Consider the following 14345-nt stretch of genomic DNA (forward strand, 5'->3'; position numbering starts at 1 on the left):
TGCGTTTCTGCACGCACGTGTGCGTATTTTACTATATTTTTTGCGGGTGCAAAAAAGCTCGTAAGCATGCTCCCATTGATTTCAATGGGCAGTTAAGCTTAATATGTGCTCTGTTCGTGCGCAATTTGCACAAACAAAATACGCTAATGTGAAGGAACGCATTGAAATCAATGGGTTCCATTCACTGCAAATTTAGCACTTGTTATACGCAGCACAAATGTGTTTATGTGAATAAGCCCTAAGGGTAGGTTCACACACGGTGTTTGGGGGGCAGTTCTCCCCATATTTCTCAACTGCTCTATTTTGGCAAAAAACACTACGGCCAAATCTGTAAGTCAATAGGAAGTGAAAAAACTTGTTACTGCGTTGTTTTTTCTGTTCACTTTTGGTGCGTGCTTTAGGTCCATATTGTGTTTTTTAGGCGATTTCCCATAGACTTATCTTTAGGAAAATTATTATTTAAAGATTATGCAGGGACAGTTTATTTTCTTAAGACCTGCATAGGTTGCTGTCCCAACTTGAAAAAAGATGTACTCATCTTCCCCAACCCGCCACACCGGTTGTGCCTGCTCCCCCGTTGGTCTTCACTAGAGTGATAACGTCAGGAGTCAGCCAGTGATTGGCTGCAGCAGTCATGTGACCTTGTTGTCAGTGACATACTTGGTGGCACTTCTGCACCCGGAATCGAAGACAGCAAGGAATCAGGCATTGGTAGAACGGGAGCAGCGGGGAATCAGGGAAGGTGAGCATATCCTTAGTTTGTATAGTAGGTTGAGTCCCGGGATATTCCTGATGCAAAACTGCTGACAGTGCTAGAATGGGGCAGGGGAGAGGGGTGTAATCATACCTCCATCAGTGATTTTATTATAAACAGCACTGATAAATTGAAGTATTCATTGCCAGTTTGCAGCTGCTGAAAGGGTCACTGTGAGTGTGTAGAATGCCATATTTTTTATAGTGGCTGTTTGGGTACTACAGGCTTGTCCTATCGACTTCAATGGAACAAGCGTATAGTACTTAGAACGGCCACTATAAAAGATACAGCGCTTTGAGAACTCACAAATTTGGGTTCAAATGTAAACAGTGAAAAGTCTGCAATGCTCGCATGAGTGCCACAAGCCCTTCAATCAACTGATCGGCGAGGGCTCCCAAGTGGCAGACCCTCACCAAACAGATACTGAAGGCCTAGAGACAGGCCATCAGTTTTTAAAGGCTGGATAATCCTTTAGAGGTCAGGACTGTGACTCGGCCATTCCAAAACATAAAATCTTCAGCCACTCTTTAGTTAATTACTTGTATGCTTTGGGTCATCGTGTTGTTGCATCACCCAGGCCCTGAGGAGCAAAGCAGCTCCAAACCATGATGCCTCTTCTACTATAGTCAGAAACCATGATGTCCCATCCTCTATAGCCCTAGACCATGATGCCTCCTCTACCATAGTCTCAAACCATGATGTCCCATCCTCTATAGCCCTAGACCATGATGCCTCCTCTACCATAGTCCCAAACCATGATGTCCCATCCTCTGTAGCCCTAGACCATGATGCCTCCTCTACCACAGTCCCAAACCATGATGTCCGATCCTCTATAGCCCTAGACCATGATGCCTCCTCTACCATAGTCCCAAACCATGATGTCCCATCCTCTATAGTCCTAGACCATGATGCCTCTTCTACCATAGTCCCAAACCATGATGTCCCATCTTCTTTAGCCCTAGACCATGATGCCATCTCCACCATAGTTTCAAACCATGATGTCCCATCCTCTGTAGCCCTAGACCATGATGCCTTCTCCACCAGGCTTCGCAGTTGGGATGAAGATCAGCTGTTGGTGTGCAGAGTTCTTCCTCCATACATAGCAGTGTGCATTTCTGCTAAAAAGTTCCACTTTAAGCCGGGCTCAAACAGGCGGATTCCAATAGCAGAATCCGCGATTGGCATTCACACGGAGGATCCGAGGCAAAACACGGCCATTGAAAAGCATGTAAATTTGCTTTTTGCACTCACGCTCACGGATATGAATTGCGTATTCCGCGAGCGGAGGGAAAATCGCAGCATGCTCTATTGTGCTGTGGACTCCGCGTAGATGGCCTCCATTGAAGTTAGGGGAGGCATTCGATCTGTAGCCTATATGCAAGTAACAGCACAGAAAGCCTCTTGTCCAGCTTTAAATCTAATGTAGAAAGAAAAGCCCAGAAAATAACCATAAATAAGGGCGCTTTTGGTGCCAGAAATGCATTTGACTGTCAGCTGTACCTTGTCCTTATGCTTTAATGTGACTTACGGAGCTGGAATAACAGTTGCTGTCAATGTTAAGCTGGACTTTATCTTCTTATGGTTCACAATAACCAGTCTTTCTGGAGAAAAACAGATCTGTCATTAACCAGGGTTTGTGTGCCTTTATTTATTGGGTGAAGCACCTATGAAAAACACAGATCTTATCTCTTTTTTTTCTTAACTGAAACACCTTCTGTCAAATAGCTCTTACAGAAGTCCCTAACACAGGGGTTCACTTAGTTTTCCTCGCTGTACTGTGGATGATTAATCATTGTGCTCATTAAGAGACATGAACAGTACAACGGTCTGTGTGTTTTTAGTTACATTGTGACTTGGATACAATCAGAGCACATTGTATTAGTAATCAATGCAGAAATGCAGGGAATTCCAAAGGGTTCACTTACTTCTTCTTTCAACTATTGTTGCAGATGGGTTAGGAAAACTTACTGTTACCGGCAACCAATGTTTCATGGGAATTTCTAAGCAAAGAGTCTTTGAACCTTCCAATATACAATCTAATATGGGTGTGAGCCTTTTTTGCTGACGGCAGAAGTTCAGGACTTCTGGAGTATTAAATACTGGATTATTGGAATTTTAATGCTTAGATTGCCACAAATAGCAGGAATGAGAAAATCAGATGAAAAACCTTCAAATGTTAAAAAGAGTTAAAGCTGCAGTAAACCCAATAGGGTGTAAAAACTTTATTGTAGGCGGCCATGACATTAACGTTTGAATGCCTCCTTGTTCTTCTCCATCCATTGCTGGAAATTGCTCACTTTGGGGTTGAGTTTGTGGGTGAGCTCCACATCCCGGTTGGGTCTCATCATATAGAATCGGAACATGCCGGCCATGCCATGTACCCCTCCCTCTTCCTCGTATTGGTCAGGAAGAATCTAGACAAAATGAATAGAAAGTTGTGTACATTGGAAAAATATAATGGGCCTGACACCGATGGAGGATACTGGTGGTATGGCAACTAATTACACAGCTTTACTGAAGGCCACCATTACTTCAACTGGTATATTATCAACTACCACTACTTCTACTGGTCTGTTAACGGCCACCACTGCTTTTAGTAGTCTACTACCAGTCAACGCTACATCTACAGATCTATTACCAGCCAGCACTACTTCAACTGGCCTACTAACAGCTATCACTACTTCTACTAGTTTATTACCGGCCACCACTACTTCTACTGGCCTATTAACAGCCATCACTACTTTGACAGATCTACTACCGGCCACCACTACTTCAAAAGATCTATTACTGGCCATCACTAATTCTAATCACTGCCTAGCACTACCTCTACTGGTCTATTACTAGCCACCACTATTGCATCTACTAGTCTATTAACATTCACCACTACATCTACAGATCTATTACCAGCCAGCACTACGTCTACTGGCCTATTAACGGCTATCACTATTTCTACTAGTTTATTACCGACCACCACTACTTCTACAGATCTATTACTGGCCACGACTAATTCTAATCACTGCCTACCACTACCTCTACTGGTCTATTACTAGCCACCACTATTGCATCTACTAGTCTATTAACATTCACCACTACATCTACAGATCTATTACCAGCTAGCACTACGTCTACTGGCCTATTAACGGCTATCACTATTTCTACTAGTTTATTACCGACCACCACTACTTCTACTGGTCTATTACTGGCCACGACTATTGCATCTACTAGTCTTTTACCATTCACCACTGCTTCTACAGAACTATTACCAGCCACTATTTCTACTGGCCTATTAGCAGCCATCACTACTTCTACAGATCTATTACCGGCCACCACTACGTCTACTGACTTACTAACAGCCATCACTACTTCTACAGATCTATCACCGGCCACCACTACTTCTACATATCTATTACTGGCCACCACTAATTCTAATCACTGCCTACCACTACCTCTACTGGTCTATTACTGGCCACCACTATTGCATCTACTAGTCTTTTACCATCCCCCACTGCTTCTACAAATCTATTACCAGCCACCACCACTTCTACAGGTCTACTAATGGCCACTACCACTGCTTCTACTGGTCTACTATTGGCCACCATTGCCTCTGCTGGTCTATTACAGACCACCACTACTTCTACAGGCCTATTACCAGCTACCACTACTTCTACTGACATATTAGCAGCCACCACTACTTCTACAGATCTATTACCGTTCACCACTGTTCTACAGATCTTTAACCAGCCATCACTACTTTTAATGACCTATTACCGGCAATTGCTACTTCTACTGCTATATTATATTCTTTGAATATAGGAGATTCTCTTATAAAAATTGTCACCTTGGCATCTCTGATGATCTCCTTGGTGACGGAGGACATTATCTTGGCATATTCTTCCACGGTTAGCTTTCCTGCACTGAGCCCAATATCCTTTCCTTTGTAGCATGCTGGAGATTTTAAAATGGAGACAACGGCAGGTCCCAGGTCTACTACTGATATCATATCCAAGGGCACATCACCCATCGGGAGGCCTGAAATACACAAGATGTTCATCAAGATATAGGAAGACTTTCGAGTAGATTTAGTAATACTGTCTATACTTAGACTAAACAGTCTTAAAATGTGTCAGATTTATCACAGTCACTCATGTTGGATGATACATCTGACGCATCTTAAGATGGTTCAATCTAACTTTATATAACCTATAAGTTAACGAAGTCTATTACAGATTGTGCCAACATTTTGGGGCAAATTTGGTGCAACTTTTGGCATGCAATAGGACATCTAGGCCTTTTCTTCTTTACCTGAAACCTGTCTGAAAGTGTCTAAAACACACCATAAATGCGCTACAAAGCATGGAAGACAATTTGTGGTGAACTTTGCACCAGAAAACTGGCAAATCAGTAAGAGTATATCTGCCTCTTTTTATAATAGATATTGTCCTATAAGAGGTGAGAAATCCTAAGACTGAACATGTGACCGCGGCCAGACAATGTTAACAGCTTGTACAAATATGTACTCGCTCATTAGAGTAATCACAACGTTTCAACCCCACCCGGGTCTTTGTCAAGGATAGTTAACCATTAACAAAGTCCAATGTGGTGTCAAAAAGTGGCAATTACTGTAATGGAAGAAAGTTTGTACAACCATCATGGATGCTGCCGCATGTGTCTGGATTAGGAATTGTCCTCCAGTGGAAACCATGGAGAAAGGTGACGCTAGCATTCATGACCTAATTATATAAATGTCATAGAGGTGTGGTGATGTAGTGTGTAGCTATGAGGCATGGAGAGCAAAAGAGAAGGAGGATGCTCCCCTGCGCGACTGAGAGGAGGCCTGTTGAAGAACGCAGGGCGACAAGGAGGCTGAGTGACAAGTGGAGAGAAGAAAAGCATTCCTGCTGGCAGAGAAAGAAGTCAGACCAGAAAAACACTGGGTGGGCGGTGGCATGCATGCAGGTGAGGATACCGCAGAGGGTCTGTAAGTGGACAGCTACAACAGGAAAGAGATGACCAAGTTGTCAGAGTAAGAAGAGAAGAAAACTGGGATCAAAAAGACAGCTTGGAGACTCTAGATAGGGGGCGGTATTATAGTAGTTATATTCTTGTACATAGGGGGCAGTATTATAGTAGTTATATTCTTGTACATAGGGGGCAGTATTATAGTAATTATATTCTTGTACATAGGGAGCAGTATTATAGTAGTTATATTCTTGTACATAGGGGGCAGTATTATCGTAGTTATATTCTTGTACATAGGGGGCAGTATTATAGTAGTTATATTCTTGTACATAGGGGGCGGTATTATAGTAGTTATATTCTTGTACATATGGGGCGGTATTATAGTAGTTATATTCTTTTTCATAGGGGGCGGTATTATAGTAGTTATATTCTTGTACATAGGAGCAGTATTATAGTAGTTATATTCTTGTAAATAGGGGGCAGTATTATAGTAGTTATATTCTTGTACATAGGGGGCAGTATTATAGTAGTTATATTCTTGTACATACGAGCAGTATTATAGTAGTTATATTCTTGTACATAGGGAGCTGTATTATAGTAGTTATATTCTTGTACATAGGGGGCAGTATTATAGTAGTTATATTCTTGTACATAGGGGGCAGTATTATAGTAGTTATATTCTTGTACATAGAAGCAGTATTATAGTAGTTATATTCTTGTACATAGGAGCAGTATTATAGTAGTTATATTCTTGTACATAGGGGCAGTATTATAGTAGTTATATTCTTGTACATAGGGGGCAGTATTATAGTAGTTATATTCTTGTACATAGGGGGCGGTATTATAGTAGTTATATTTTTGTACATAGGGGGCAGTATTATAGTAGTTATATTCTTGTACATAGGAGGCAGTATTATAGTAGTTATATCCTTGTACATAGGGGGCGGTATTATAGTAGTTATATTCTTGTACATAGGGGGCAGAATTATAGTAGTTATATTCTTGTACATAGGAGCAGTATTATAGTAGTTATATTCTTGTACATAGGGGGCAGTATTATAGTAGTTATATTCTTGTACATAGGGGGCGGTATTATAGTAGTTATATTTTTGTACATAGGGGGCGGTATTATAGTAGTTATATTCTTGTACATAGGGGGCGGTATTATAGTAGTTATATTCTTGTACATAGGAGCAGTATTATAGTAGTTATATTCTTGTACATAGGGAGCTGTATTATAGTAGTTATATTCTTGTACATAGGGGGCAGTATTATAGTAGTTATATTCTTGTACATAGGGGGCGGTATTATAGTAGTTATATTCTTGTACATAGGGGGCGGTATTATAGTAGTTATATTCTTGTACATAGGGGGCGGTATTATAGTAGTTATATTCTTGTACATAGGGGGCGGTATTATAGTAGTTATATTCTTGTACATAGGGGGCAGTATTATAGTAGTTATATTCTTGTACATAGGGGGCAGTATTATAGTAGTTATATTCTTGTACATACGAGCAGTATTATAGTAGTTATATTCTTGTACATAGGGAGCTGTATTATAGTAGTTATATTCTTGTACATAGGGGGCAGTATTATAGTAGTTATATTCTTGTACATAGGGGGCAGTATTATAGTAGTTATATTCTTGTACATAGAAGCAGTATTATAGTAGTTATATTCTTGTACATAGGAGCAGTATTATAGTAGTTATATTCTTGTACATAGGGGCAGTATTATAGTAGTTATATTCTTGTACATAGGGGGCAGTATTATAGTAGTTATATTCTTGTACATAGGGGGCGGTATTATAGTAGTTATATTTTTGTACATAGGGGGCAGTATTATAGTAGTTATATTCTTGTACATAGGAGGCAGTATTATAGTAGTTATATCCTTGTACATAGGGGGCGGTATTATAGTAGTTATATTCTTGTACATAGGGGGCAGAATTATAGTAGTTATATTCTTGTACATAGGAGCAGTATTATAGTAGTTATATTCTTGTACATAGGGGGCAGTATTATAGTAGTTATATTCTTGTACATAGGGGGCGGTATTATAGTAGTTATATTTTTGTACATAGGGGGCGGTATTATAGTAGTTATATTCTTGTACATAGGGGGCGGTATTATAGTAGTTATATTCTTGTACATAGGAGCAGTATTATAGTAGTTATATTCTTGTACATAGGGAGCTGTATTATAGTAGTTATATTCTTGTACATAGGGGGCAGTATTATAGTAGTTATATTCTTGTACATAGGGGGCGGTATTATAGTAGTTATATTCTTGTACATAGGGGGCAGTATTATAGTAGTTACATTCTTGTACATAGGAGCAGTATTATAGTAGTTATATTCTTGTACATAGGGGGCGGTATTATAGTAGTTATATTCTTGTACATAGGGGGCGGTATTATAGTAGTTATATTCTTGTACATAGGGGGCGGTATTATAGTAGTTATATTCTTGTACATAGGGGGCAGTATTATAGTAGTTATATTCTTGTACATAGGGAGCTGTATTATAGTAGTTATATTCTTGTACATAGGGGGCAGTATTATAGTAGTTATATTCTTGTACATAGAAGCAGTATTATAGTAGTTATATTCTTGTACATAGGAGCAGTATTATAGTAGTTATATTCTTGTACATAGGGGCAGTATTATAGTAGTTATATTCTTGTACATAGGGGGCAGTATTATAGCAGTTATATTCTTGTACATAGGGGGCGGTATTATAGTAGTTATATTTTTGTACATAGGGGGCGGTATTATAGTAGTTATAATCTTGTACATAGGGGGCAGAATTATAGTAGTTATATTCTTGTACATAGGAGCAGTATTATAGTAGTTATATTCTTGTACATAGGGGCAGTATTATAGTAGTTATATTCTTGTACATAGGGGGCGGTATTATAGTAGTTATATTTTTGTACATAGGGGGCAGTATTATAGTAGTTATATTCTTGTACATAGGGGGCGGTATTATAGTAGTTATATTCTTGTACATAGGAGAAGTATTATAGTAGTTATATTCTTGTACATAGGGAGCTGTATTATAGTAGTTATATTCTTGTACATAGGGGGCAGTATTATAGTAGTTATATTCTTGTACATAGGGGGCGGTATTATAGTAGTTCTATTCTTGTACATAGGGGGCGGTATTATAGTAGTTATATTCTTGTACATAGGAGAAGTATTATAGTAGTTATATTCTTGTACATAGGGAGCTGTATTATAGTAGTTATATTCTTGTACATAGGGGGCAGTATTATAGTAGTTATATTATTGTACATAGGGAGCTGTATTATAGTAGTTATATTCTTGTACATAGGGGGCAGTATTATAGTAGTTATATTCTTGTACATAGGGGGCGGTATTATAGTAGTTATATTCTTGTACATAGGGGGCAGTATTATAGTAGTTATATTCTTGTACATAGGGGGCGGTATTATAGTAGTTATATTCTTGTACATAGGGGGCGGTATTATAGTAGTTATATTCTTGTACATAGGGGGCAGTATTATAGTAGTTATATTCTTGTACATAGGGGGCAGTATTATAGTAGTTATATTCTTGTACATAGGGAGCAGTATTATAGTAGTTATATTCCTGTATATATGGGGCAGTATTATAGCAGTTATATTCTTTTTCATAGGGAGCAGTATTATAGTAGTTATATTCTTGTACATAGGGAGCAGTATTATAGTAGTTATATTCTTGTACATAGGGGGCAGTATTATAGTAGTTATATTATTGTGCATAGGGCACAGTATTATAGTAGTTATATTCTTGTACATAGGGGGCGGTATTATAGTAGTTATATTCTTGTACATAGGGGGCAGTATTATAGTAGTTATATTCTTGTTTATAGAAGGCAGTATTATAGTAGTTATATTCTTATACATAGGGGGCAGTATTGTAGTAGTTGTATTGTACATAGTTAGATTCTGCATATGTTTATGTGTAGCTAGCTTCTTTGAATGGGATGTGAACATACAGCACACACACTGTATTAGACTCTGATGCTGCCAGGTTATTGCCTCCATCATACACATAATATTCCTATACTATATAATAGTTATAATGTATATTACTGTAATTCTCTCTTTTACCTCTTCTCCTACATTCATACTTTATAAATTCTCCCTTATTTTCATACCTAAAAGTAACGTCTTCCCGTCTTTGCTCTTTTGTAGTTTGAATCCTTGCAGCAAGTTCTCGAAGTAGAAGGCTACTCGGACGCTGGTCATGGGACAGCCAATATGTCGAAAATACTCCTCCACCTGTCCTTTACTGTCAAAGTGAGGCACCTCCACCTTTCCCCCGGTGATCTTCTTTACATTTTCCAGCCCGCTGTAGACCACGAGTTCCAGATTCAGGCGTTTACAGAGATCCGCAACCAATTTTCCCTGGAGCACAAATAGGTTTTATACAATAGATAGAAGAATGAACTCATCCATCATGTTATCACTCAGCTTTTTTCTAGGCTCCTAAGAGGCAAATATGTCCCTTATACAGAGATATAACCCTGTTCCCATTCTGCTCTATAAAAGGGCTTGTTTACAGGAAGGTTGGGGAATACATCTGTGGAATGAGAGTGTTCATCCAACTACCTTATATGTTTTACGAGGTCCTGTAAATCATGACAGCCTCTTCGCATGACCTTCCCTCACATACCTGGATAACTTCTTTGTCTTTCTTAGACCCTTCAAAAGCATTGGTGACCACAAATGCTCCATAGGCTCCACACAGCGCGGTCTCCAGGCTTTTCTCATCATCCAGATCCGCGGACACGACCTCCGCTCCGGCCTTCTTAAGCTTCACAGCTGCAGGTTTACTGGTGTCTCGAGTCACTGCCCGGACCGCAAAGGTGCCATCTGCCAGGAGGGCATCAGCAACAGCGCCACCCTGAGCGCCTGCGGATAAAAGTGAACACACGAAAAAGGCGTAATTAAAAACATACTATTGTGTGGGCAGCCATTCGTATGAACTGCTGTGTTCAAGCGAATACATATGGCGTAGTTATACTCTTGTGCCATCGAGGTTCAACTCTAGAAAACCACTGTAACCACTCATGTGAACAGGGATGTGTTATAAAAGACACTCATTATTGTACTGCTCTCCACCATGCTTCACTGCTGCCTGCAGAGACTTATTATTGTACTGCTCTCCATCATGCTTCACTGCTGCCTGCAGACACTCATTCTTGTACCGCTCTCCACCATGCTTTACTGCTGCCTGCAGATACTCTTTATTGTGCTGCTCACCACAATGCTTTACTGCTGTCTGCAGACACTTATTATTGTACCGCTCTCCACCATGCTTCACTGCTGCCTGCAGACACTCATTATTGTACCACTCTCCACCATGCTTCATTGCTGCCTGCAGACACTCATTATTGTACCGCTCTACACCATGCTTCACTGCTGCCTGCAGACACTCATTATTGTACTGCTCTGCACCATGCTTCACTGCTGCCTGCAGACTCTCATTATTGTACCGCTCTCCACCATGCTTCACTGCTGCCTGCAGACACTCATTATTGTACCGCTCTCAACCATGCTTTACTGCTGTCTGCAGACACTCATTATTATACTGCTCTCCACCATACTTCACTGCTGCCTGCAGACTAATTATTGTACTCCTCTCCACCATGCTTCACTGCTGCCTGCAGACACTCATTATTGTACCAACCTAAAGAAGCAAAATGGTGTCACAGGGCGGTAATTATAAGTGATTCTCGGTGCTGCTGCAGGAGGAAGTGTGTGTACACCCGCAGCAGCACCTCCACCCTTCTCCTCTCCTCTTGTGGAACTAAAGAGGAGAGGTCAGGGGAGGAAGAAGATCCCGGATGCACACACTGCCGTCACTGTGTGCATCCACCACAGCGATGCAAAGGCATAACGGAAAAACTTCATTAAAGTCAAATGGATCCGTTCAGTGCAGTTCAGTTCCGTAAAAGAATGGATCCGCTCTGGCCAGGAATTCCGTTTCCTGCTCCTATGATGGAAAGGGAAAAGAGAATCCATAAACGCTGTCGTGAATGACCTAATACTGGTTTGACATCCGCACTGGCACCTCCATTCAGAGGATCCGTCGTAGATCCCGCACAAAATACTGGGAAAAAAAGCGCTTGGCCGGAGCAGAAAACGGAACCCCTGCAGCAAAATTAGATGCCTAATACTTCTCACAGCTGAGGGTTTGCTACAACTGCATCCAGGCTAGACAATCCTCTAAGGTAAACAGCCATTGTAAAAAAAAAATGGTCAGCAAGGCTATAAGGCTGGCTTCACACGGGTGGATTTGCGCACGCTGTGAATTTCTTCTGCTGTGTGTGAATAGTGTTTGTTAAAGCCCCCATGACTTAAAGAGATTGCACCTACTTCTATTCCTATGAACTAAGCTTACGGACTGAAAGTAACTGAGTTCGGGGATGTAAGTGTTATACTTACCTCCCCATCGTTCCCCCGGTGTGAACACTAAAAGCCCCCGCTGCAGTGCGTTGAGCGCTGCACTAAGTAGTCCACCCATAATAAAGTGAGAATGGGCGGACTACTAAGCAGCGCCGCTCAATAAACTGAACGACGGGGGAGGTAAGTATAACACTTACTTCCCCGGACTCAGCGGGTCTCCTACTTACAGTCCATAAGCTTAGCTAAAAGTAGGCGACAGATTCCCTGTAAATTATAAAGTACTTTGTTGTGGAAGTTCAATGCAAACTCTGCAGCCAAGATTCTACAATAATTCCACCGTATGTGACCCTGACGGAGCCATCAGTGCACCCGTGAACACCCCTGCCTCCTGGCCTCCGCAGTCAGCTCACCTGTAGCTCCGAAGACCACGACTACCTTCTTCCCGGCCATAGTGCACTGGATATGGGGTGATCAGTGGAAGCAATCCCAAGTACAGATGGGCCTAAATGGATGTCTTGTGTGCCTTCTCTGCCGTTATTACCTGCTTTATAGCCAACCCCTGTGACTCAGCTTGGCAAACAGTTCCCAGGTGCCGGCAGTGAATGCTATCCACATAGGGTGCAGCTATTTTTGAAAGTGGTCCAACCAATCCGAATCTCCATTCTTAAGTCTCCAGTATTTACTGAGGTGCCAAAAAAATGGCTATGAATTGTATAAAAGGTAACTACACCCAAATTACATAACTTCTGTAATCCTTGGATTACTTCCAGTTTACCCGCACAGTGAACTGTGCAGCATATGAATTACAGTAACAGTTTTGTGCTATGGTCATAGTGACAGCTTCATTCTCATGGGCATACATGGAACTTATGGGACCTACTCATACCCCCTCTGTGGCCCTGTATGGCCCCACTAAGAACCAGTGCCCCTCTATGGCCCCACTTAGAACTAGTGCCCCTTTATGCTCCCATTAAGAACTAGCGCCCCTCTATGGCCCTTCTTAGATCTAGTACCACTCCATGACTCCACTCAGAAATAATACCCCTCTATGGCTCTATATAGTAAGCCCTCCATAAAATTACCATATACTTTATTCTTAATATTAAAAAATACCCGAACATACAGAAATAATACACGTACTAAAAAGCACATATAAGGGGCAGTTGGCAATAACAAACAGCACTAATTGCACAATAATTTTACTCACAATTAGATGAATAAAGTAATCACGGTCAGATAGGAAATGTCACAATATTATAGGAGCTAGCAACTCAGAGGTGCATCCAATACCACAGATGGAGTCACAGCAGGTGCATTGGTCATGTGGTAACCAGTATCCCTACAGTGACCACTAAATCGCCCTGCCTAATTGTGGGGAAACCACCCTGAAAAGAGCACCCCCACTCCATGGTGGCTGACGCCTATTACCAACATATAACGCCCTACATACATAACACACTTGTAAACAAATATAGTTCTCAACACGTTTGTGCCATGGTAATGGTGACAGCTTCATTCTCATGGGCGTACATAGAACTCATGTGGCCCTGCTCATGCTCTGTCTGTGAGCCCAGCTAGAATTAGTGCCCCTCTATGGTCCCACTTAGAATTAGTATCCCTCTATGGCCTCACTTAGAATTAGCGTGCCCCTTTATGTCCTCACTTAGAACTAGTGCCCCTCTATGGCCCCACTTAGAACTAGAGCTCCTCTATGGCCCCACTTAGAACTAGAGCTCCTCTATGGCCCCACTTAGGACTAGTGCCCCTCTATGGCCTCACTTATAATTAGCGTCTCCTATAGCCCCACTTATAATTAGTGCCCCTCTATAGCCCCACTTTGAATTAGTGTCCATCTAATGCCCTGCTTAGAACTAGTGCCCCTCTATGGCCCCACTTAGAATTAGTTTCCCTCTATGGCCCCACTTAGAATTAGAGCCCCTCTATGGCCTCACTTAGAATTAGCGTCTCCTATAGCCCCACTTAGAATTAATATTCCTCTATAGCCCCACTTAGAATTAATATCCCTCTATAGCCCCACCTTGAATTAGTGTCCATCTAATGGCCTGCTTAGAACTAGTGCCTCTCTATGGCCCCACTTAGAATTAGTTTCCCTCTATGGCCCCACTTAGAATTAGTGTCCCTCTATGGCCCTGCTTAGAACTAGCATCCCTCTACAGCCCCACTTAGAATTAGTTTCCCTCTATGGCCCCACTT

At 41.3% G+C, this 14345-nt stretch overlaps 1 protein-coding gene across 1 annotated transcript; it reads right to left on the reverse strand.

Annotated features, from left to right (window-relative positions):
- Positions 1-2947: 2947 nt before the first annotated feature.
- Positions 2948-12722, reverse strand: LOC136577063 (nmrA-like family domain-containing protein 1). The gene is made up of 5 exons (XM_066576766.1): positions 12542-12722; positions 10396-10634; positions 9878-10127; positions 4593-4783; positions 2948-3168 (listed from the first exon to the last, which is right to left on the reverse strand). Exons 1-5 carry the CDS (start codon positions 12579-12581, stop codon positions 2998-3000), a joined length of 891 nt encoding a protein of 296 aa, XP_066432863.1. The 5' UTR covers positions 12582-12722; the 3' UTR covers positions 2948-2997.
- Between the last annotated feature and the right edge of the window lie 1623 nt (positions 12723-14345).

This window comes from Eleutherodactylus coqui, chromosome 8 (assembly GCF_035609145.1).
Source record: "Eleutherodactylus coqui strain aEleCoq1 chromosome 8, aEleCoq1.hap1, whole genome shotgun sequence".
NCBI classification, from domain to species: domain Eukaryota; kingdom Metazoa; phylum Chordata; class Amphibia; order Anura; family Eleutherodactylidae; genus Eleutherodactylus; species Eleutherodactylus coqui.